Source organism: Octopus bimaculoides, chromosome 3 (genome assembly GCF_046866305.1).
Source record: "Octopus bimaculoides isolate indiv1 chromosome 3, ASM4686630v1, whole genome shotgun sequence".
Lineage (NCBI taxonomy): Eukaryota > Metazoa > Mollusca > Cephalopoda > Octopoda > Octopodidae > Octopus > Octopus bimaculoides.
The window spans coordinates 151995807-152023537 of record NC_142930.1 but is presented as its reverse complement, the minus strand read 5'-3'; the positions used below and the strand labels follow the sequence as shown (position 1 = coordinate 152023537).

Sequence of the window (27731 nt, the reverse complement as noted above, 5' to 3'; positions counted from 1 at the left end):
AGCCGAAATGTTGTGTTAACAACAAACAAGATGAGGACAAATATCCATCAAATGTAAATAATGTATTTCTCCTTTAATACATAGTTGTGAATGTAGTTATAGTAGAGTATAGCTTATACACTGAAAAAGAAGGGATGTATGTATAGCATGCAAAGGTAACAAGGAAAAAAAAAACAACAACCTACTTGTTCATTTTCTCCACAAGTTTTGGACTAAATGACAAAGACCAGAGACAGAAGATTAGTTGGTACTGGATCTGGAACCCAACTTTGCTTCCAGCCAGGACAGTGACGATACTGAAAGGAGAGTAAATGGTAGATTGATGATATATGATGATGACCAAACTTCACACACACACAAACAAATATACACATAAGCATAAAAGTAACATAAATGTATACACATATACATGAATTGGCACAGATGCATGCACACAAGCATATACAATCCCTGACTAGAAAAACAGATAAGGGTTAGCATTAGAAAATGCATCTGGTTGTTAAATAGCGCTTCAATATGTATTCATCCAACCCATGCACACCATTGAAAGATGGATTTAAAATGAATGAACAAAAAAGTTTATGAGTATCAGAGAGAGAATGAGTGGGAGGAGAAAGGGAAGACACTCCCTATAAAAATTGGCAGATATTTGAAGGAGATCTGTGGACCATAATCTCATAAGTACTCACGTTGAAATGCCATCAACGTCAACAAAGGCCTTTCTGTACAGTTCAATCCTGAGCATCATCTGAAGACAACGGGCTGCAGTCTGTAGATATTCATTGTTCTGAAGGTACAAAAGACACCAGATCAGCAATACTAGCAGAATTATTAAATTAATGAAAGCAATGCTTTTTTTTGTTTCAACTTTATATTCATACCTAACTTTGCTTTATAACTGGGTGGTAAGAAGCTTGCTTCCCAACCACATGGCAATCCTACCATGCAATCCTACTGCATGGCACCTTGAGCAAGTGTCTTCTGCAATAGCCTCAGGCTGACCAAAGCCTTATGAGTGAATTTGGTAGACGGAAACTGAAAGAGGCCTGTCGTATATATGTGTGTGTGTGTCCCACCACTGCTTGAAACTTGTGTTGGTGTGTTTATGTCCCTGTAACTTGGTGGTTCGGCAAGAAACCAATAAAATAAGTACCAGGCTAAGTAAAAGTACTGGGATTGATTAATTCGACTAAAAATTCTTCAAGGTGGTGCTTGAGCATAGCTGCAGTCTAATGACTGAAACAAGTAAAAGACAAGAGATATCAATCAAGGTTTTATTCTACATTACTGCAAGGCATCTCATGCAGCTACCTGTGGCTTGTGAAGTTAAATAGACATGAACTATGAGGAAGCCTATGAAAGAGACTGTCCCTGTTCTTGAATGGTTCACTTAATCCATCACACATGCTAACACCACCACATGGCTCTTGGGTAACTTTAGCAATGTAAACCACTGTGTTGTAAGAATTCAGACTACTAGTCTGGGGATAACTTCATCTTGAGTTCCCTCTGCTCTAATCACAAGTTTCTTTCTTCCCCACTCTGCACTACCTGTCTTGAAGTACCTACAAAAAAAAGATGTCTTGGATGCTACACTGCTTAAGTCATAAACCCTATCTCACCCCCCAAAAGCCCCTTCAAATTTACAACAAAAATAAATAACACTATCCAATCCAGTCCAGTTTGTGGAATGGTGGATGGTACTAAAATGGTAAACATATGACAAGTACAAAAATATAAAGAAAAATTGTAAAAAAGAAAAAATCCTGTTCTAAATGTAACAGGTTTTATAGGTGAGGGGCAATAAATTACATTATAGCCACCCACAACTTTTTCAAATAATTTATCAATGACTTACAGGGAGTTTCAGTTGATCTTTCAGCCAGTTAAGATAAAATTCTAAGTCACTTTTATCCATTGGTTCTTTACCCCAACAAGCAATTTTGGCAATAATTCTGCTGGTCTGAAAAATATAAGGAAATAAATAAAAGATGTATATTGATTAGCTTTATGCAAACTTTAATGTAGCAGAAATATTAATGAAACCTAAAATAACTAAAGAATTTAAATTTTATCTAATGACAGCAGACACCTTGTACTTGCAAGGTTTTCTTATTCCAGGCCAAACCAAAAGTAACAGATGACACGAAGGGGAATAAACAGGTGATATAACCGATAATATGAAGAGGGGAGTTGATCGCTAGTAAACTGTCCATCAGCACTGTATTACACCCATCACCAAGACATTAGGACAAATGATCAAATCTACCTAGACTTCAAAATGATGTCAGAAGACAGAAACAACATACTGTTGGAAGTAGTGATGGTAAATGATAAAGTTGATGAATATTTTGTTTAGATGCTCCAAACCATCAAAACCCTTATCTTTGGAAGGCCACAGATACATAGTCAGTGATGTCACTCTTATCTTTGGAAAGCCACAGATACATAGTCAGTGATGTCACTCTTATCTTTGGAAGGCCACAGATACATAGTCAGTGATGTCACTCTTATCTTTGGAAAGCCACAGATACATAGTCAGTGATGTCACTCTTATCTTTGGAAGGCCACAGATACATAGTCAGTGATGTCACTCTTATCTTTGGAAGGCCACAGATACATAGTCAGTGATGTCACTCTTATCTTTGGAAGGCCACAGATACATAGTCAGTGATGTCACTCTTATCTTTGGAAGGCCACAGATACATAGTCAGTGATGTCACTCTTATCTTTGGAAGGCCACAGATACATAGTCAGTGATGTCACTCTTATCTTTGGAAGGCCACAGATACATAGTCAGTGATGTCACTCTTATCTTTGGAAGGCCACAGATACATAGTCAGTGATGTCACTCTTATCTTTGGAAAGCCACAGATACATAGTCAGTGATGTCACTCTTATCTTTGGAAGGCCACAGATACATAGTCAGTGATGTCACTCTTATCTTTGGAAGGCCACAGATACATAGTCAGTGATGTCACTCTTATCTTTGGAAAGCCACAGATACATAGTCAGTGATGTCACTCTTATCTTTGGAAAGCCACAGATACATAGTCAGTGATGTCACTCTTATCTTTGGAAGGCCACAGATACATAGTCAGTGATGTCACTCTTATCTTTGGAAGGCCACAGATACATAGTCAGTGATGTCACTCTTATCTTTGGAAGGCCACAGATACATAGTCAGTGATGTCACTCTTATCTTTGGAAGGCCACAGATACATAGTCAGTGATGTCACTCTTATCTTTGGAAGGCCACAGATACATAGTCAGTGATGTCACTCTTATCTTTGGAAAGCCACAGATACATAGTCAGTGATGTCACTCTTATCTTTGGAAGGCCACAGATACATAGTCAGTGATGTCACTCTTATCTTTGGAAGGCCACAGATACATAGTCAGTGATGTCACTCTTATCTTTGGAAGGCCACAGATACATAGTCAGTGATGTCACTCTTATCTTTGGAAAGCCACAGATACATAGTCAGTGATGTCACTCTTATCTTTGGAAGGCCACAGATACATAGTCAGTGATGTCACTCTTATCTTTGGAAAGCCACAGATACATAGTCAGTGATGTCACTCTTATCTTTGGAAGGCCACAGATACATAGTCAGTGATGTCACTCTTATCTTTGGAAGGCCACAGATACATAGTCAGTGATGTCACTCCGTTTTGCAGTGTCATGTGGTGCTTCAATGGGCAGATAACCTAGCAGTGCCCATCTCCTCTCCACCTATGGTTAAATTTTGTCTTCTCTGTGAAAAGCTCTTCTTCCCTTTAATAAATGGTGTTTTTAACCCTACTGGGTATCCACACACCCCAATCCCCCAGCAAACTGGGAGGAGTTGGTGGTTTAATCACTGGCTACCCAACTATAAGACAGGCTGTATATGGTTAAATGGTATGAGTGGCATATAGAATCTGACTTGATTACTTTAGTTGCAGCCACTATGTCTGAAATCACACAAGGTTAGAACCTGAGTATTTGAATTGCCGAGACATGTTTAGAATAAGCTGAAAGGAAAGCAAGCTAATATGTACCATATAAAATTTAAAGGCAAAATTTTCATGTGGTGCTTCAATAATCCAGTGAATTATGGGACTCAGCACTCAGGACATGAAAGTAGTACTTCATCATAGCTGTTGTTAGCAGAAAACTACTTCACTGCAGCTGTTATTAAGAGAAAAATAGTCCACTGTGGCTGTTGTTAACAACTCTTGCATCTTAACACTGAAGAGGTTTCCTGGAGGGAGTACAAATACAGAATAGTTAGAAAAAGAAACAAAAGGCTGCTCACCTGGTTAACTATGAATCGATCACTTCTATTCAGAAGGTGCAGGAAAGGGGTCCAAACTGACTCCCTGTTCTTGCGAGCGTAATCTCTGAAGATCTCGACATAAGACTTGTCCTCCTGGAATGCAGATATTTCAAAATTTATTCATCATCACGCTAACAAAGTAACAGTTTATTACATTGCCAAATTAAATTCAATAATTAATTAATAATTATTATCAAAGAATTACTTCAAACATTTCGTACCATATCAGAACAAAGTCTTATGTGATAAAATGCTGTCATGCCCATAGAAATGATTTACTGTAAAAACTCATGTGATTTATGCGCTTTTTTTGCAAAAGTAAAAATAAACTTTAGGGGGTGCATAAATTACATGAGTATGTAGCGTACACTTGAGTGAAATCCCTCTACCCTTTATTATATATACGTACATACGAATGTAGCAGACAACAGCTAATCTTTGGCCGCTATTTGGACTCAGTTGTGTCCACTGCTCTGATTGGTTGGTGCTGGCACAATTTGTCTATTACTGATGCACCAATATGCAACATATAACCAGTCGGAGCCCCTAAATAACATCACGTGAGATGTTATTTTCTCAAGCTCGCTTGAGCATACTGTTCATTATAAAAACTCAGCTACTCCTTGTCTCGATGCCTAAGGTCTAGCCACTGACCACACAAGACACAGCCAGTTCCAGTGACAATGCCAGATGCTCAGGTTTCAACACTGCACTGTTCATGAATTACTTCACCCTGGATCAACAGGAAAGATACACCCTGCGAGCCAGACAACACCCATCCAACAGCATTACAGCAATCTCTTTCTTCATCGCTACCATCTTCTTCTTAACGACGTCAACGACATCTCTATGTACACAGCAACCAGCAACACTGCACAGGTTCTAACACGGCATTGTTCGTGTATTACTTCACCATGGTTAACAGCAAATACCTGTAAGAACTCATGTACAAGTAACCCAAGCAGCAGCATTACTGCCACAACTTCGTATGACACGTACTGCAACTCTGGCTCTGCATCATTGTCACAACTTCTTGATACAGTATTTCAATCAATGTATACAATTGACTACGAAACTGGTATTTCTCATTCTTGTGTCTATGAACATTTGCCTAACTTCTCATTACAGACTCTTTCACTTTCTTCCTCACTGTTTTTCCTATATGTAGCACACGCATACATCCCTGCACATACATACACTTTGTTCTCACGACGGCCTGCCTAATGTTCTGTATACACGACACACACACAACCATACATGTTAACCTATCAATAAATGTTCTCTCTCAAATATTGTATTCAGTTGTGTCACTGCACATTCCCCTCACTTGCACAGGATATATATTATTCCAGCCTTCAGAACATAGTTGTTATTAAATGGTCATGCCACACTTCACCAGGACCATCTAAAAGTAGATAGTTTCCAGAATTTGTTTTGAAATTTATTTTTTTGTTGAAAAACAAAAGATGTACAACTTTTACAACAACACAGTACACCTATTCTAAAACTGGAATACACATGATAATAGGATACACATATTAAGAGAATACACCTAATAGATAATTAATATATAACTATAAATTATAGCTAAAAAATAATTAATATATATCTAAAAGTTATAATTAACCCTTTCCTTGCAAAAATCAGATATATCCACTCAAAATTACCATTATCCTTTACTGCAGAAAGCAGTTTCATATACAAGGAAGGTCTTGTTTGAAACTATTTCTTGTGAGATGTGTTTATTACAACAATGTATCTTGCAAAAAATACCAATTTTATTTTTTGGTAGATATTTAATATCATTATAGAAATAACTATGAAAGTTAGTTTCACAGTCAAAGGGTTAAAGATAAATAAGCTAAAATAAAAATAGGATTACCTTCAGAATGTCATCACAAACGGTGAGAATATATTGCAAGGTTTGATCTTTGGCAATGTGGTTCATTAAATTAATGAATGTTTTAGCAAACTGTAAATAGAAAATGATAAAAACAAAAATAATAAGGAGCCAGTTAACAATGAACTGGTAGTTGTTTAACTACAGGTCAGCCATCATCAAAGCAGACCTATGATCAAAGGTGTTCCAGATGTGACCATCATGTTTTTCTTTTTATTTGTTGTATATTGGACTATGTTTTCAAATGTATTTTCTTTGCCTGCCTTTTTTTAAGGCAGTATGGTTGTTGTTTCTGGCAGATTGAATGACCATGCAGAGATGCAAACATAACTGAGTGGTTAAGAAGATCACTTTGCAACCATGTGGTTTTTGGTTCAATCCTACTGCACAACACCATGAGCAAGTACCTTCTACTACAGCTCTGGGCTGACCAATGCCTTGTGAGTGAATTTAGTAGACAGAGACTGTGTGAAAACCTGTTGTGTGTTGTGTGTGTTTGTCCCCTAGCCAACACTTGACAACTGGTGTTAGTTTGTTTATGTCCCTGTAACTCAGCAGTTTGGCAAAAGAGACCAACAGTTTAAGTAACAGGTTAAACAAAAACAACAATAAACACTGGGGTTAACCAACCATTTTACAGAGCATCAATTTAAAAAAAAAATTAATTTTCATCTTGTGAAGATCTAAGTTGAAGACTGTAAGTTCTCTCAGGATGGGTACCAGTAGAGAGAGATGAACAAAAAACTTGCTCAAGCAATACAGAAACATTTAAATTTGCAGAACTATTTCAAGCATGCTTATTGATTCACATCCACTTTCCCATGATGCCATTAGCTGGATGACTCTGCTGTCAGCGTTTTGTCAGATAAAGAGAAATTTGTCGATTTGGTTATGACATAATTGTTATTCTCCTTTGATTAAAAAAATGAAAACAAAATACATGTAAAATGGAAACGAAAAAGAAAGATTTATACCTGCATGGGGGTTTCAGCTAACATGCGTTTCTTAACCTCGATGTTGTTTTGGTCAAACTTTGAGACAAACATGTAGTCTTCCTGGGAGATCATCTGGCCCCTAAATTCAAAGAAAGAAATCAATTATAAATGTAGAGTTCTCAGAGGAAGAGCTGGCATAAATATAATTTTTTATTATTTTTTTAAATTTTTTATTTTTTTTTATTGCCCACAGGGGGCTAAACATAGACGGGACAAACAAGGACAGACAAAGGGATTAAGTCGATTATATCGACCCCAGTGATTAACTGGTACTTATTTAATCGACCCCGAAAGGATGAAAGGCAAAGTTGACCTCGGCGGAATTTGAACTGAGAACGTAAAGAGAGATGAAATACCGCTGAGCATTTCGCCCGGCGTGCTAACGTTTCTGCCAACTCGCCTTTGGAATGGGAGGACAGACAACAAGCTGTTATATTTAGAGTGTATCTACTTCGCTGTAACTTGAGATTATGTCCCCACCACCATCTCATCTTCATCATCATCTCTCTTCCCTTTCTCCTCCCCTCTCTTTCAACCTGAGGCAGCCATGTTTCCTATTGCAAGACACCTTTTTTGATCCTCAGTATTACTCACCCCCTCAGCTGATGGGCCTTGCCTTACAAGTTATGTGGTGACCTCACTGGTGCTGGTGTCATGAAAAGCATCCATTACACTTTGTAAAGTGGTTGGTATTAGGAAAAGCATCCATCCACAGAACCATGCCAAAGCAAACAGCTTGGTGCAGCTTTATGACTTGCCAGATCCTGTCGAGCAGTCCGACCCATGCCAGTATGAAAATGGATATTAGATGATGATGAGGATGATGACAACGTTGCTTTAAGTTCTTTGATATTAAATCATCATTGGATAATTTATTTCTGAATGTGAACATAGTAAAAGACTGGATTCAAAATTATGAATATTGCAAATGAACAACATCGTTTGTACGATGGTGATGTTTGTTTACAATTAGCTTCCAATGTCAAGACAAACATGAACAGAACATAAATACTTAAGAGTGGCTTCTTTCAGGTTCCATCACTAAATCCACTCAAAGTTTAGATCAGCCCTGGGTTATAATAGAAGACATTAGCTGTAAGTGCTGCAAAATGGGACTGAACTCTTTCTCTCTCACACACACACACCCTTCAATAATCTATACTATATATAAAACAGAGGTGTGTGTAATCGCTTTTCACGTGAAATCGACTTCACCAAATGCTTCCATACTTGTCTGAAATATTACTGTATTTGTTGTAAGATGCATCCCTTATTTCACAAGTATATTTTGTAAAAAAAAAAAATTTAGCATATTTCATCATATAGTTACTGAAAGATGATGTAAAGTGGTTTTATAGGAAGAAAAAGTACAGTTCTGTGCATGTAAATACAGTGTTGTGACAGTATACAGGAATTATTATCATTATCATTTAACATCCGCTTTCCATGCTAGCATGGGTTGGACGATTTGACTGAGGACTGGCGAACCAGATGGCTGCACCAGGTTCCAAGATGATATGGCGGGGTTTCTACAGCTGGATGCCTTTCCAAACGCCAACCACTCCGAGAGTGTAGTGGGTGCTTTTACGTGCCACCGGCACAAAGGCCAGTCAGGCGGTACTGGTAACGGTCATGCTCAAATGGTGTTTTTTACATGCCACCTGCACAGGAGCCAGTCCAGCAGCACTGGCAACGACCTCGCTTGAATGTTTTTTCACGTGCGACTGGCACAAGTGTCAGTAAGGCAATGCTGGTAACGATCATGCTCAAATGGTGGTTTTTACGAGCCACTGGCACAGAAGTCAGGTAGCTGCTCTGGCAATGATCATGCTCGAATGGTGCAGTTAGCGCTCCACTGGCACAGGTGCCAGTCATCGAATTTGGTTCAATTTCGATAAAGTATGAAAACAAATTTATCATGAATAAACTACTGTATGGGAGTATCAACATCAACTGTATGGCTGTTTATAGTTTGGCTTAAAGAATTACCATACAAGATATAAAACTAATATTTCTGGCTGTGATGTATTATGTAACTTTGATCAGTTGATATTGCATACATATTTGTATGTGATACTATTTAAAATTTTCTTGGTGAAAAAGGCGGTGAGCAGGCAGAATCATTAGCATGCCAGACAAAATGCTTAACAGTATTTTGTCGATCTTTATGTTCTGTTGAGGTTGACTTTGCCTTTTATCCTTTCGGAATCAATAGAACAAGCATCAGTTGAGTACTGGGGTCGATGTAATTGATTTACTCCTTCTTCAGAAATCGCTGGTCTTGTGCCAAAACTTTGAAAATTTTCTTGGTGAAAGCTGTCTCCAAGTAAAGTGTGTTTCTGTGTATTTTCAGTAAGAATGATTGATTTATGCCAGCAATCTGAAAGAAAACCAAAGAATCTGAAAATGAAAGGATACTTACTGAAGGTAACATTGCCAGTTGATACGGTTAGCTCTGATATCATTAGCATGTCTCTGCAGTGTACTAGTGGCTGTTTGAGCACCTGATAAAAAAAAAGAAATTAAAACGATTATAATAATTATTGTCATTGCTTTTATTTTATTTATGCATCCTTTTAAAGCCTAGCCAGGCTCATGGGCCCGGTTTCTATGGCGTATATGTTCCCCCCAGCTGGACAGGACGCCAGCCCATCGCAGCGTTATTCAAGAAACAGGAAGAAAGAGTGAGAGAAAGTTGGGGCGAAAGAGTACAACAGGGGTCGCCACCACACCCTGCCGGAGCCTCGTAGAGCTTTAGGTGTTTTCGCTCAATAAACACACACAACACCTGGTCTGGGAATCGAAACCACGATCCTCCGACCGCGAGTGCTGCCCTAACCACTGGGCCATTGTGCCTCCTATTGTCATTGTAATAATCATAATTATTTCTTGCTGTTCTCATGGGTTGGGTGAAGCTTGTGTTAAAGTTATCTTGTCAGGTGGATTACAAATGTTTCATGTATCATATTTTCTGCCATACAAGTTGAATTTTTCAGACCAAAATTTAGGATCTTTTTTTAAAACGGGGGCCACATTTTTCATTAACGAAACACTTTGAAACTTGGAACACTGGTAGAATGTGTCATATAAAACATCTTTTTCTCTTAGTCTTCTTAAAAAAAAAAAAAATCCATAACTTATTCCATGTTAAAGTTGTCGTATTTATGTAATTTCAACCAATCACTGACGTCCATTCAGCCGATATACATTAAGTGCCGACTACATAAACAAACGATTCTGAAACAATTAACCCTGACCCTAACCCTAACCCTAGGGTTAGGGTTAAAGCAAATTTAAAATGAAAAAAAGCAAATAAAACGAAGGTATGGAGATTAAATACGCTTTACATCGCTTAATCAGCCAAAGGAGTATATGTAAACAACTGAATACTTGTCAGTGATTGGTTGAAATTATCGAAATAAGACAATTTTTTACATGAAATAAATTCGAATACAAAAATATTTTTCTGTTCTATAACACAAAATAGATAAGTATACAAAGTTTGAAAGTCTTTCGGTACCAAAAACACTACGTAAAACATTAATGAAAAATGTGGCCCCCGTTTTAAAATAGATCCAAAATTTACAGCCCAAAAAAAAAAAAAAAAAAGTAGGTTGACTTTTACACCAAGATGACTTCAGAGGACCAAAAATTCCATGTGAAATGCAGCAGGATTTGGTAAGACAGAGACAATGTTTGAATGTTCAGATGATATACTAAGATGACTTCTATGTCAGAAGAGATGGTTATTATTTCTTGCTGTTCTCACGGGTTGGGTGAAGCTAGTGTATGTAAAAGTTACCCTGGACATGTTTTATGATAAAAGGCAATTTCAACATACACTCTCATAAAGTTTTCCTAATTTGGCCTTTCAAGAATCCACCCCACCTCAAAAAAAGAAAAAAAAATTTTTCATCTTAACCTTAGCTGATTACCTCTGTACCACAAGATATTCAGTTAGGCATCATGAGTGAGTCACATAATTGATCTCTAAATCAATCAATCACTGTGAAGCTGTGGCATGACATGGGTCCTTGGATGATCTAAAATTCACCCACTTTTCATCCTATAAAAACTGTTTGGCACATACTCAGGTAGACTGCTATGCCAAATGGCCTTGGCAGACTGTTAGGACCAGATGGCCATGGCAGACCGCTAAGAACAGATGGCTTCAGCATATGCTAAGACAGATGACCTTGGTAGACAGCTAAGACCAAATGGCCTTAGGCACTCACAGAAGGCAGTCTAAGACCAGATTGCTTCAGGGACTTGGACAGACCACCTAGAGCAAGAAATGACTTCAGACACCTAACAAGAGACAACATGGTTCTCTCCTTCCACTCAGCAGTTACATTATCAAGATCTTTCTTTAGTAGACAACCAACATACTAAATTATGCTAAGCAATAGATATGTTAAAAGTTTAAAATTCTTGAGTCACTTCATTTATGATACATACAGCCAATAAGCAGCTACCACAACATTGGTGACCAAGCACCCTCATGACAGTACCATGGACCAGTTTCATGCAAGACAATTTTCCTATAGACCAAAAGATCACACGCATAACAAAACATCAAGTGCATAATATATAGTTTAATTACTACAGATATATTACGAATATAATGCATATATAGATGCAGGTGTGATTGTGTTGTAAGAAGCTTGGTTCTGGTTTCAGTCCCACTGCATGACTCCTTGGGCAAGTGTCTTATTATAGCCCTGGGCTGACCAAGGCCTTGTGAGTGGATTTGGTAGACAGTAACTGAAAGAAGCCCATTGTGTGTGTGTATATATATATATATATATATATATATATATATATATATATATATAAAACAAAGAAATAGAAAAGTTCAAGTCAGGCAAACTACAATGAACACATAGATGTACGGATTTAATTTTTTAAAAAATTATCCAAAATAAAACATATATTGATATATTAGAAATATATATGGACATATAAATATATGTATATAAACATAGTAATAATATAATGAAGTACAGGATTATAGATAAAAACATTTAAAAAAGAGGACTGAAAATATAGTGAAGAGAAAAAATAATAGGCATCAAAAAAAAAAAAAAAACCCAAAAAACCCTCTCCTCAACTCTTGGGAAAATTTTTCCTCACAAATTTCTTTATAATCGTAATCTATGCCATTTGAGGCTATTTGTATAAAATTTCATTAAAAGATATCCATTTTTCTGAAAGTTATGAGGGAAAAAATTGGGTGATGAGTATTTTCCGAAACCCAGGTTCGTTTGCGCAAATTTTGGTTTCCAGATTCGTTTATTACACATTTTTTTAATACACTTATTACACTTGTGTTTTTTTTGTTTTGCTTTGGTGGCCGCGTGTTAAACTAGATATTAGCCACATTTTTTTTCTTTAGATATTTTAGGTCACGGTGAAAACATCACGAGGATAATGTTATATTGACGATTAGTCACACTCAAGTGTGTGTGTGTCTATATATATATATATATGTATATATATAGAGAGTTTATCCTATTATTGTATATATATATATATATATATATATATATAGGCATAACTACAGAGTTCTACCCCCCAGACTTTGGAAGGTCATAACTTTCAGAAAAATGAATATTTTTTAATGAAATTTTCTATGCATATTGTATTTATTATGTAGATCCCGAATATACAAAAAATTCCGGTGAAAGTGTTGGGGGGTAGAACTCTGTAGTTATGCCTATATATATATATATAGACAGATAGAGAGACAAACATGTCGCCCTCTGCCTCTAATATATTTAAATGTTGCAACTTAATACAAACACACACACACAACACGCACATACCATCCATACACAAGCATCACGCCCCACAAATTATGCAAACACTTCCTCTTTAAATATTTGTTTCTTTTCTCTTTGAAATCTAAATTTTTTTTACGATTAAAATCAACAACCTAATTAAAATAAATAGAAAGAACTAAAATTTGTTGTAGTAGTGATAAGACCACCAACACCAACATTTTAACACCTTATATAAAGTTTAAACTTTATATAAGAATTAATTTCCTAAATTCGTTGAACTCTGTAACTGAATAGGATCGTTTACACCTGAAGATCGAATTTCTCTCATAAGAAAACAAAACCAAAATATACATTTTTGATGAGTGGAGAGTGGGATGAAATGGTGTAAAAAAATTTTTGGGGTTAAATATAAAGAGCTTCACTCGTTAACAAAAGCAAACAAACAAAAAAAAAACACAGCCTGTTGGGTGTTAACAACTGTGTAGAAAACGAATAGGACAAAAAAATTTGCGCAAACGAACCGGGGGGGGGGGGGCGAGTGGACTCAGAAAATTGATTTTTTTTTTTACGGAATTCCACGTTTTTGGTTATGGAGGATCCGATTCTGAAAAAGATTTTTAAAAATCGCATATATATATATATATGGGAGAATTTACGAAAAAAACAACAGACGAGGACAGGTGGTGTAGACAACAAAAGGATGTATTAGTTTGACGCTCGGGAATACAGAAAGTCTTTAACGTTTCGAGCTACGCTCTTCAACAGAAAGAATACGGAAAAAACAAGGAGAAAAAAAATTGAATGTTTTGGTCAGCCCCCGTCCCAATTCTACGGCCTTGGCTTTCAAGCAGGCTATCCACATGCTAGAAATAACAGCCAAATCTCAGAAAACTGCGATAACATAATGAACGCCTATTTGACTTCGTTTCAGTGACCGGGCACTGCCGTGATCATTTTTACTGTTTCACTATAACACATGCAGAAACGCAAAACAACCATTCATTTTTACTTTTAGACAGTGGGATGGCGGGGAGGGGGGGGGGAATTTTGGATCGGAGATTTTCATAAAAAATTTGAAATTAAAATTTGAATTTGTGTTCATTTTATCCATATTTTTAATCTCCGTATTTTCTCACGTAGATTGACTGAAAAAAAAATCGAAAATTATGTACAAACTAATGATTGAAACATGTATAAGCTAACAGAGTTTTTTTTCGTGTTACGTCGTTTTTGAGTTAGTCACGTGTTGGAACCGACGTAAGTTGAGGTATGCCTAAATAAACAAATATCGCGCGCACAAGCATCAGTGTTGTCAAACTTGTTTGACCTTGAAGAATGCTTTTTAAGCCGCTCATTCACACTTTTTGAAAATCTTTTTCCAGAATCGGAATCTCCATAGCCTAAAACGTGGGATTCCGTAAAAAAATAAATAAAACAAGGGGGGAAAGGTTCAGATTACATATAGTCCATCTACGTTTTTCTAAAAAAAAAAAAAAAAGCAGAAATAAAAACATTTTCCTGTGTATGTTATATTAATATCATTGATCACCATGTCTAGGTCAAAAAATTCTCCCTTCCATCTTTGACTTGTTTTCTTTTTGCTTCTTTGCAGACCATAAAAGACCCAAAATATCTCAGAGAGTTCATCTATCTGTGGCTCTGAGAAAAAAATGCTACTGTATTTGCAAAGACACAACATCTTTCAGGAATTTTCTTTGCTTCAAAAATGTGAAGCACATGGCGAAGAATCAGTACTTGATGTCTTTTCTGAGGAACCACCCACACTTCGAAGAATTTATTTGGAAAATAAAAGTAACATATTAAGAGACATTGAAAGGAATGAGTCAGTACAACCCACAGATATTTCAGAAGTGATCAGTGAAGCACTGTCATGTGATCTACACAAGTCATGTGGTTTCCTGTCTGAAAACAGGAGTCATCCTTTTGATCAGAATCAGCAACAACATAGCAAAAGAGATAAAGATGTCCGACTCTTACTCAGAATCTCAATAAGTAAAAGAGTGGGATATTGTCATTATTTCAAGAATTTTATAATTTATACTAGTCACAGTCATGGGTATGTGGTTAAAAAGCTTACTTTGCAACACGGTTTTGGGTTCAGTTCCATTGCATGACACCTTGAGCAAATGTTTCGGGTCTATTTTAAAACGGGGGCCACAGTTTTCATTAATGTTTTACGTAGTGTTTTTGGTACCGAAAGACTTTCAAACTTCGTATACTTATCTATTTTGGGATCTATTTTAAAACGGGGGCCACAGTTTTCATTAATGTTTTACGTAGTGTTTTTGGTACCGAAAGACTTTCAAACTTCGTATACTTATCTATTTTGTGTTATAGAACAGAAAAATATTTTTGTATTCGAATTTATTTCATGTAAAAAATTGTCTTATTTCGATAATTTCAACCAATCACTGACAAGTATTCAGTTGTTTACATTTACTCCTTTGGCTGATTAAGCGATGTAAAGCGTATTTAATCTCCATACCTTCGTTTTATTTGCTTTTTTCATTTTAAATTTGCTTTAACCCTAACCCTAACCCTAGGGTTAGGGTTAATTGTTTCAGAATCGTTTGTTTATGTAGTCGGCACTTAATGTATATCGACTGAATGGACGTCAGTGATTGGTTGAAATTACAGAAATACGACAACTTTCACATGGAATAACTTATGGATTTCTTTTTTTTTTTAAAGAAGACTAAGAGAAAAAGATGTTTTATATGACACATTCTACCAGTGTTCCAAGTTTCAAAGTGTTTCGTTAATGAAAAATGTGGCCCCCGTTTTAAAAAAGATCCCACACACACATATATATGTATGTATGTGATATGGGTGTGTATGTGTTCGTCTCCTCCCACCCATTGCTTGATAACTGATGTTGGTTTATGTCCCTGTGGCTTAGTTGTTCAACATAAGAAACTGATAGAATAAATAGTAAACTTAAAAATAAGTACCGGGGTTGGTTTGATTCACTTAACCCTTCAAAAGGTGCCCCAGCATGGCTGTAGTCCAATGACAGCAATGAGTAAAATATAATCATGATAACAGTGAGCAACATATGAAAATGTGGCTCCCTAAAAGCCTTTTGAAAGGTACAGTTTATTGCTTTAATTCTAACATGATGTGCAAATGATGTGACAAGTTTTCTAGTGAGGATGGCTTTAATGACTGGCAAAAAAGCAAGAGGTGAAAATGAGAAGTCAAGAACAAAGCTAAAGCCATAAAGGATTGGGCTATAATGGATTCAATCTTCTATATAAGAAAATATTATCATATTGGGAGTTGATTGTGATCGTGACAGTCTTTCTAGCTTAGAGAGAGAGATAGAGAGAGAGACTTAGCATTCAGAAGTAGTGAAGAGATCATAAGATCCAAGGATAAAAGGAAGCTTTTTTGGAATTCTGGAATATATGACACAGTTTGATCCATTTCTGATGAGTCATCTTAATCCTTTGAATGTCCAAATCATTTTCATAAGTTTTTTTTAAATGTCTATGCTTGTTTTCAGAGTTTTACTTAGCCTTTGTTTCATACCTGCTGAGTAATATAGATATTTCCTTTCATAAGTTTCAAATAACTCAGGCAGTTGAAAAAAGATTGGGAATGTGTATCATATATGATACATGGATACTAGTGAAGTATGCTCTGTGTATCATGTATGATACGTGGAGGCGCAATGGCCCAGTGGACTCGTGGTCATAGGTTTCGATTCCCAGACCGGGCGTTGTGAGTGTTTATTGAGCAAAAACACCTAAAAGCTCCACAAGGCTCTGGCAGGGGATGGTGGCGAACCCTGCTGTACTCTTTCACGAAAACTTTCTCTCACTCTTACTTCCTGTTTCTGTTGTGCCTGTAATTCAAAGGGTAGCCTTGTCACACTGTGTCATGCTGAATATCCCCGAGAACTACGTTAAGGGTACACGTGTCTGTGGAGTGCTCAGCCACTTGCACGTTAATTTCACAAGCAGGCTGTTCCATTGACCGGATCAACTGGAACCCTCGACGTTGTAAGCGATGGAGTGCCAACATGTGCGATACACAGGACAAACAAAAGGGTAAAAAAACTTAAGTAATGTTAGATGTGCTAAGTAATTATATTTATTACCAACAGTTTAGTAACTCATGAAAGACAAATATTCTGTACTTCCTGGGTATAGAGAGTAATGTTCTAAAGATATTTGATGACTCAAATACAGCTTTGTACTTCATGAGATTTCAAATCACACCCTTAAAGGACATGTTGGATAATGTAATTCCAGATACAAAATTTCTGAAAAAAAGGGTGGTTTGGTCAGAGCTAGAATATTTTAAATTGCAGGCCTACTGGAACAGGGTCAACTTGAACCTAAACAACAAGTTTCTCATATAATGCAAAGAGTAGACTAAAAAGATGTGTGATACTATGTAGTAGTAGGATATGAGCACTGATTGAGGAAGACCTGCAGAATTTAGAGAGAAATATAGAAAACATGGGAAATGTTAACCTGCATGGAAAGCAGAACAAAACTGAGTTGAATTTCAGGTAGCCTCTCACACCTACCCTACAATGTCATTCTAAAAGTATACAACCACATCACTGAAATCTTGAAGCTACAAGATAAGACACGGTTAATTCAAAACAATGTGAATAAATAATCATTACATTTGACAGATTAATCTGAATGCCAATGGGTTATTCTATCAGCAATTTTAACATCACCATCTGAGCTAGGAGCCTAATTTAAGGATACTTTTTACTCCCTCAAGTAGAAACGTGTGGCTTAGTGGTTAGGGTGTTGGACTCATGGTTGTAAGATTGTGGTTTTGATTCCTGGACTGGGTGACATGTGTTCTTGAGCAAAACACTTCATTTCATGTTGCTCCAGTCAACTCAGCTGGCAAAAATGAGTAATCCTGCAATGGACTGGGGTTCCATCCAGGTAGGGAATATATATGCCATAAAACTGGGAAATCAGCTCTTATAAATTGGTATGAATCATGAAGGTAACTTTATTTACTTTTACTCTCTTTCTCACCAATCTTTGAGGGACTGTAAAGGGTCATGAACACTGCCCTACTCTTCTAAGAAATAAAAAAAAAAAAGATCTTCGAATGTCAGGTCTCACAGAGGCAATGACAAGTGACTGAGACCTATGGCGATATGCCGTGCTTGAGAAGACCCATCAGGCCAAGTGAAATAGTAGTTGTGGCCGATGCTGGTGTCACATGGGGATAAACACAGAAACACAAACATACACATGCACATACATATACATATATACGACGGGCTTCTTTCAGTTTCCGTCTACCAAATCCACTCACAAGGCTTTGGTCGGCCCGAGGCTATAATAGAAGACACTTGCCCAAGGTGCCACGCAGTGGGACTGAACTCGGAACCATGTGATTCGTAAGCAAGCTGCTTACCACACAGCCACTCCTATGTGTATGATTGATAAGGATTTCTATGTCCCTCAAACTCTCATACTTCATGGACAAGGGAAAAGAGCACAGAAGTGGGAGACAAAAATGCAAAAAAAAATTTAATTTTTTCATAATCATCATATCCGTTGTATGAAACACAATCGTCAAAAATGGGGGTAAAAATCTAAACTTTCTGCTTTCAGTACATCGAAGGAGGCATACTATAAAAGTCTACCTCACGACTTTGTTACCTCATAACTTTCAGAAAAATGGGGATCTTTTTTTTTTCGATGAAAGTTTTTACAAATATCTTTCACATGGTATAAATTCCGATTATGTTGGAATTTTACGTGATGTATATAAGTATGTATATGTGCACATCCACCAATATTTTTTTAAAAACAAATTCCGATATAATCGTAATCTATACAATCTTCTGAAAGGCATTTGAAAAAATTTGGCATTTCTTCTATATTAGTATCTGAAACTCTTTCCACCTCCGAAAAAAGATTTTTCATAATTAATTCCCGTATAATCAGAATCTATATCATATGAAATGTACTTGTAGAAAATTTCCTAAAAAAAAATAATCCATTTTCTAGAGGTTACGAAGACACAAAATTGGAGTGGCACATAGTTGTCTTAGTGAGTGAGCCTAGAAGGATAGCTGAAAACTCCACCGAATTTTTTGAGGGAAAAATACAATCGATTAACCATTTCTTATTGTGTCGATTCCTAGAGGGTTCTGAATTCAGATCATAACCAAATATTGCCATGACATTTTTAGTACCACCAAGAATATTTATGATTTCTATGAGCCACAAGGTCTCAAGACAATGTGGGACAGACAGTACACGGCCGAAATAAAGAGACGGTGGGGATATATATTGAGCAAAAGGGCGAAATGAGCAATAATAAAGATATATTATTATTAATAATAAGGAATATATAAGAAAGGAACACCAAAATATGAACAATGACATAAAGGAAAGCCATAATTTCTATCACTAATGATTATTATGTTTGTGAATACTATTTCTATTGATAATTTCTATAAATACAGTTTGCTGACCTCAAAATGATAATATTTTAGTGTGAGTAATCTCAAAATATTAATTATGATAGATAATTAGCAAGCTAACTCGATACATAAATATAAGGACTAGAAAATGAGAACAAGGGTTACAGATATACACCCACCCATAAATGATATTCAGTTAAAAGCAGAATACAAGATTTTCTTTCCCTTAACTCCGTTTTTTAGAGTCAAGTCATTGAGAAGAAATAAATACGCCATTTGAATCGTGTAGAGTCTTTCATTCCGGTTTAATTAAAGGTCAATATATATATGTGTGTGTGTAAAATACCTATCTAAACAAATAAAAAAAAACTAGATAATTAGATACAGTAATAATCATGATATATATATACACACACACACATATATATATATATATATATATATAAGCAGACAAGCATAAAAAAAGAGGCAGACTGATAGTAAATAGAGTTCAAAAGTCAAACCAAATTGAAACGAGTTAAAATACTGAAATAAATTACCTTTCTCTAAATCTTCAATGTTTGATATAACACTGACAATTTCTTGTCCACGTAAGCTCGCCATGTTTACTTAATTTCACGCAATTCTTCAATTTATAATGAGTTGTGGTAGGTTGTTTTGCTTTTTAGAACTAATTAAACGATGTGTCTGAGTGTTTACGTCTGTATCAATATATAAACAGACATGTACAACATCAACGAACCAACGAAAATATCATAACTCTAATGTAAATAACACTATTGACCATATAACCATACAGACTCAATGATCATGTGAACTATTGTGAACCGGAAGTAATAACTCGTTTTACCTTTAACCTCTCCGCATACCTAAAACGTAATATATTATTTTTCTCAAAATACTTTACTGTTGATATTAACGCAAGCAAAAAATTTTGAAGTTAATTCTAAATTAATACCTTTAATCTTTAAATGAGTTTTACATAAATCGATTAATTCTATTGTAAAAATACTCCACTCCTCATTCTTTTCACAAATACTAATTTACATTTTCCTTCATACTTGCACAAGGCAATTAGAAATTGAAAATATGTACTTATTGCTTATCATTAAAGACAAATAATCAAAAAAATTCAATCTATCTATTATTATTTTTCGAAATTTTAATTTGTAGAGACGGCGAATGCGAGTCAAGAAGACGGTATTAGTTACGTCCCTTAAGTCCTGCGCTTTGGATCAAAATTATGTAAAAAAAGGACTTTGCTAATTTATAATGCCTACAGTATTGTAAAATAAATAAGCAGTAAACTATTAAGGCCAACACAAAAAACTATTCTTCTTCACCTTCAATTTTATGGCCTTGAAAATATTGTTTACAAAAAAGATTAGTAGGAACACTGAAACGACAAATTTACCTCCCTTGTCTAGACAGGGATTGCCTCCCCTAGAAATATATTTGCGTCAGTAGCAGAATGGCTTTATAGATTTTTGTTCCACCAATTACATAAATTCACAACCTTCAAAGTGAATAGAGTGTCGAACCGCAAATTTGTCGAAGGGAAAATAGTTAGTATGTCATTACAATTGTTGAGTTGTGATAACCAGCTGTTTTAATTCCGTTTGTTTTACGAAGACGTATAACTTGGAAAATCATCGAAAAATACAGCCGAAATGTAGTGTAACGGGTTTGAAGGTTCTTACATCGGAGTACCTGTAGACATCGAAGAATCAACACCAAGAAAGAAGAAATATTATTTACATATTTTTATTCGTTTGCCCGACAGGTAGTTAAAGAGATAGTAGCAATTCTAGTGATAGTAACAACAAGGATGGCTCGCTGGTTAGTAGTTAATAGTGTAGAAAAAGGTTGTCTGTTAGTAGAGAGTGAAAGAGTAAGGAATGCATGGTGCTGACTAGAAAGGATAAAGGAAGCATCGCCTTTCTTGCGGCTGAAATCCTCTCTTCGCATGTCGAGCGAAGGGGCTGCTCTTGATTAAGGCTGATGCAAAAGCGGGTGTTGCTCCTTGATCTGGCTGACACAAAAGAGGAAAAGATAGGAAATTCTCTCTGTTATATAGACTATGGTTAGTAATGTAGGTCAAACCTTAAACAAAAGACTGACGTTTCCTTGACCAGCACAGGTCCTAGGGGGTCAAGCATTTCCTCATCAATCATCTGGTGTAGAGAGGATTTACCGCTCGCTTTGACAAGCAACAAGCAAGTGGATTTGGTTTCAAATCTCAGGCAGGGTCAAGCTAAATCCTTACAGTAGATCAGTAGACAGAGGGTTCCCAACTCATGGTTTATGCACAGCATGAGGGTGTGAGAGGACCTTCCCAGGGGTGCGACGAAGAAATAATGTATAAACTTTATCATACTTGCTTTTCAGATTAAAATTATTGACTTACTCGGAAGAATGACTCTCCAACAAGCACATTAAAAACTTTATTATTCCCGCACTATATGCAGTTCAATTAAAAAATACTTGCCAGAAAATTGCCTTTTATACTTATATGTGATATTACTTTTGTAGGGGGTACGGAAATTAAACAAAAGATTAGAAAAGATTTGAAACTACCACCTTAGACGAATGGTATACAGTTAGAGTGACTTACATCTAAATCATTTGACGAGCAGAAACTGCTAGAAAAGCAACAGGTTAAGTTCACTGCGCAATATATTACAACGCGGAATGTTGACCACTTCCTGACTTGAAAAGTGAAAAGAGGAAAAGAAACCGAGAAGTCAAGGAGAGATGTTCGAAAGACTTAGCAGCTGGTTACAGGAAGAGTGACCTAAATATTTTGCTAAGTTGTGTATGGAACAAGGAAATGGGGTGGGGGGTTCACATTTAGAGCTCCCGTAAAAACATTACTGGCCCCCGAGCAAATCGGTGCACTGGGTCCTATACTATTTATTTATCGATTTATCGACAGCAAGTCGTAGAAACATAGATTGGAAATGAGACTCCTTCACTTCGGGTGGCTCCCCAGTGGGCCCATGCTTTAAGACGGCACTGTTCCTATACTCAGCTCTGTGTCTGCGTTACACCCATCAGAAGCAATGAATAATTAACGAGTAATTTTGTTCTTCAGCTTAATGTGAAGGTTGAGTTAGAACACAGAGTACTGCGTTATTTACGTTGAGAGGATCTCTCACAGGGACTTGTGGTGCATGAAAGCACTCGTAATTATATCGTTGACATACAAGAACCATCTGTTACGGTCGCCGAAACTGCCACATCACGTGACGTCGCCCTGCTATGGGCTCTTTAGTGACATATCCAGCAGTGACATAACAGTTAAATCACCTGTTAACGATATATAGAATATACTCCACGTTAAGTTGGAGATCTATCAACCTACCTACCTATCAACCTACCTACCTATCAACCTACCTACCTACCTACCTACACATCCATCAATCCATCTATCTATCTATCTATTTATCTATTCACCCACCCATCCAATCATTATCCATCTTTTCATTCATCCGCCCGTGCGCGCGCACACACACACACACACGCACATGCACACACACACACACACACACACACACACACACACACACACACACACACACACACACACACACACACACACACAGAGAAACACATATATTTGCGCGCATGTGTGAGAGAGAGAGAAAGAGAGAGAAAAGGAGTGACACTGTGTGTGTGTGGGTGTCTCTGTCAGTGCGCGCGCGCGCATGTCTGACTTTATGAGTGTATGTAAACTGAATTCTTTTCAATCCAAAGTATTTATGGATGGCTTTCTAGTCATAAATATTCGGCATAGTTTATCTGTTTTTCAGTTTTTTTTTACCAATTTTTTTGCACCCTTTTGTTTCACCTTCACTTTTATTACATACTTTTATATGTTATTTGTGTATTACGTGTATATACGATTATAGTTTTTCTTTTATGTAAATGTATGTTACCGGTTGTATTCATTGCATGTCAATGATGCTTAGAAAGTTTCGTGCTTAAATGAACACAACAAGCTTAAATAAACACACTCAATTAAATAAAGAATGACAAAAATCCCAGTAGAAACTTTCACCCCCACTATAGCAAGGAAGACAGAAAAAAAAATCAAAAAACAAAACAAAAAATTCGAGTCGCCTAATGAAAATTTTTGATGGCTATGGTGGTAATTGCATTAACACCATTTACTACGAGGGTAAAAAGAGAATCATTCATTTTGTACTAACCAAACGTAAGTTACCTCCCTTGGGAATTTCTGTACACTGGAGATATGGAAGTGGGATTCTGTTAGTGACTGCTGCACATTTGCTACAGATGTTAGAGCAAGCGCAAAGATATATATATGTGTATGTATATATATATATATATATATATATATATATATATATATATATATATATATATATATATATATATATATATATATATATATATATATATATATATATATATATATATATATATATATATATATATATATATATATATATATATATATATATATGTGTGTGTGTGTGTGTGTGTGTGTGTGTGTGTGTGTGTGTGTGTGTATACGTATATATATATAATAATAATAATAATAATAATAATAATAATAATAATAATAATAATAATAATAATAGTAATAATAATATGGCTAAGAAGGAATATATTCACAGACACGACAGAGCTGGGACCTATATACACTGGAAGCTATGCCAATACTATGGAATAACAACAGAAAAAAGATGGTATTAGGGTTAGGGTTAGGGTTAGGGTTAGGGTTAGGGTTTTACAGAAAACGAGAAAGCAACCATACTCTGGGATATGCCAATACACACAGATTGAGAAATTAAGGCAAATAGACCAGATATAGTTGTCAAAGATCATGAAGAAAAAAAATGCTTTCTAATTGATGTATCAATACCAGCAGATGACAACGTTTCTCTAAAAGAAATGGAAAAACTTTCAAAATACAAAGACCTGGAAATAGAGATAACTCGAATGTGGAATCTAAAAACAGAAACAATTCCTATCATAGTAGGTGCCTTAGGTATAATAAAAAAATATTCTGACAAATACATAACAAAAACACCAGGACTTACAAATATATATAACATACAGAAAATTGCACTACTGGGTACTGCACACATTCTACGCAAAACACTTTCAATACAGTAAACATAAGAGCACCACAGCAAACCACAGCACATACCCAAGGCGCACAGAGCTGCGCTCGGTAGTGAAGTGAAAGCACGTTATAAAAATAAAGCTACTGAACAATAATAATAATAATAATACAAATGATATATGAGCATTTGCATGTATACATACATATATGTATATACCTACATCTACATGTTTATATAGATGCATATCCGGGTACAGGACGTCAGAAAAGGAACGGGAACATAAAGCACAATAACGGACTTTTTTTTACAGACAACAGAACGAACACATAGGAAAACAGACGAGCCACTTATGGAACTTTTCCTTCATCATATATATATATATATATATATATATATATATATATATATATATATATATATATATATATATATATATATATATATATATATATGAAAATGAATATGAAAATTTAAAAGTTGAAAACCTTATAATATATGTATATATATATATATATATATATATATATATATATATGTATAATATCTTCATTTTGACCTCATTCTAATCATACACATCTCACCCCACAACCATCTATCCACAAATACTACCAATACATTCTCAAATTTTCATTCACACCACAAAACCTCTTCGAATGAGCAACACAGAATCCACGGCTCCGTACTTTGAAATAACTAAACATGAACTACTATTGGAACTTACATACCATGTAGAGGAAACTTTTTTACCACTTCTATACACCACTTTACTCGAATAATGGAACTGCAACTACAATATTTTATATTTCATTTTTACGTTCATTCTCTTATTTCCCTCTATATTCCCTATTTCCTCCTTTTCCACAATAATTCCTTATTTCGAATTCAAACATTTACCTCTATTTAACCGCCTCACATCGTCTCTGATGAAGGAATATCCATAATATCCCAGAAACAGCTGTAAGACTATATCTATATCTCTTTCGCTATAAATGTCCTGAAAACTCCTCACAGCCTTGGCTTTGTTACCTCTTTTTGTGTGTTTATGAATATGTATATATTCATAAACGCACATACACTTTTGTCTTTCTTTCTCTCTCTCTCTTCTACTCTCTCTCTCTCTCTCTCTCTCTCTCTCTCTCTCTATATATATATATATATATATATATATATATATATATATATATATAGTGAAGTATATTGCCACTTAAGTGTGGCTGACCCCTAGGGGTGGATGTTACTGTTGCTTTTAGCCCCAGGAGGACATCTCCTCCAGCTGGCTTATGTGTCGATAAGCCAGCTGGAGGAGATGTCCTCCTGGGGCTAAAAGCAACAGTAACATCCACCCCTAGGGGTCAGCCACACTTAAGTGGCAATATGCTTCACTTTATCGTGCAGTTACTGTTAATACTTCATTTAGAGAATTAACATATACATATATATATATATATTTATTTATATATATAGTTGTGCTATATGAACATTTATTGCGGTGTAGAATCAAGATATAAGTACTCTATTATATATATATATATATATATATATATATATATATATATATATATATATATATATATATATATATATGGAAAGGTAAAGCTTGAAGTAGATAAAGCTATAAATAATAACGTGCAAATATTAGGTTAACAATTTGGATAGAAAAAGTCTAAAGCTGCTTGTGGGGTTTAAGCCCACAACTTCTGTAAACATGACCGATGTTTTACCGTTGGATGAGAACAATATTTCGAAGTTCTCAACTCATTATAGAAACTTTATTGTTAACACGTGCAGCCTTCGACTTTTTCTCTACAATTTTTTTTTTGTTAAACACAAACCTTACACGTTATTATTTATAGCTTTATCTCCTTCGAGTTACAACCGCCCGCCACCAAGAAAAAGAATTATATCAGTTCGCTCAAAGTTTGTAAATTGTTATGGGGCCAACAATACATATATATATATATGTCTACACATACATACATGCATACATACATACATGCATATATATATATATATCAAACATAGATTGAAAACAAAGCACAAAGGATATCGCGGTACACGTGTTTCAAGCTTTATAAACAATCTGTTATTACATCAGCATAGGTATATTATTGATATAAAAGATGGTTTAAAGTTCTCTTCAACCGCAAACATTGTTAGTCCAAAGATTACATCACAAAAGAAAAAGTACACATAGTATTACCCATTATAATAGATTTATCACATCCCTTTAAAAAGGTATATTTGTATAAAGGTTCATTGGATTTCAATGATCTGCCCATATATATATATATATTTATTTATATATATATATATATATATATATATATATATATATATATATATATATATATGTAATATGAGTAGTTTGTATCATGAAATCAAAACCAAATTCCAGGGTTTATTGATTCTGGAAATATCTCTATTGTGCCCTTTAAAAAAAGCGTATTCTTAATACTCTAGCAATCTAATTAATTTGGCACTTGGTACGTGGATTAAAACTACCACATACTCAATAGCAAAGCAGGAAGTCATGGTAAAGAGTCGCAGGTCGTGATTTTACCAAGAAAAATTTCAGTAGGCCTTTGAAATGAATAAAATCTTTTACTAGTTGGACAAAAATGCTAGGGAAGATGGGGATCTTTGTGATTTGACAGGCAACATTTTTTTATGTAGTGTTTTTGGTACCGAAACACTTTCAAACTTCGAATACTTGTATATTTTGTGTTATAGAACAGATAAAAAAGTTTGTATTCGAAGTTATTTCATGTAAAAGATTGTCGTATTTCGGTAATTTCAACCAATCACTGACGTCTATTGAGGTGAAAACAATTACGCCGTGGAATATAAACAACGGTGTCACGGGATTTTTTCCCTTGAATAAAATTAGTGCCGTTGTTTGTCAACAAAAACTATCCGTTGTCAACAACAACTATCAGCGGTATATTTTTCGTTTGTCACTGTTATTTATGACATCGTTCGTGCGTTTGTACTGGTTTTAGCTTTAGGGTTTTAGGGTTAGGGTTCGGGTTTTAGAGTTAGGGTTAGTTTTAGGATTACGGTTAGGGTTATGATTATTTTTGCCATAACCTTAACTCTAACCCTATAACTCATAACCATAACCCTAACCCTAACCCTAACCCCAACCCCAACCCTAACCCTAAAACCCTAACCCTAAAACCCTAACCCTAAAACCCTA

At 35.6% G+C, this 27731-nt stretch overlaps 1 protein-coding gene across 5 annotated transcripts in view; it reads right to left on the bottom strand.

Annotated features, from left to right (window-relative positions):
• Positions 1-27731, bottom strand: part of LOC106874994 (V-type proton ATPase subunit H) — a 94849-nt gene that overhangs the window by 9906 nt on the left and 57212 nt on the right. For 4 of the 5 annotated variants that reach the window (XM_089349789.1, XM_089349790.1, XM_089349791.1 and 1 more), the window contains 7 exons: positions 9640-9721; positions 7197-7296; positions 6205-6294; positions 4302-4415; positions 1859-1963; positions 690-787; positions 186-296 (listed from right to left, as the gene is read on the bottom strand). In XM_089349789.1, the coding sequence (XP_089205915.1) occupies positions 186-296; positions 690-787; positions 1859-1963; positions 4302-4415; positions 6205-6294; positions 7197-7296; positions 9640-9721 (700 nt within the window). Of the gene's footprint in view, positions 1-185; positions 297-689; positions 788-1858; positions 1964-4301; positions 4416-6204; positions 6295-7196; positions 7297-9639; positions 9722-19978; positions 20264-27731 lie in introns of those variants that run through there. The other variant, XM_014922932.3, reaches the window with a different exon arrangement.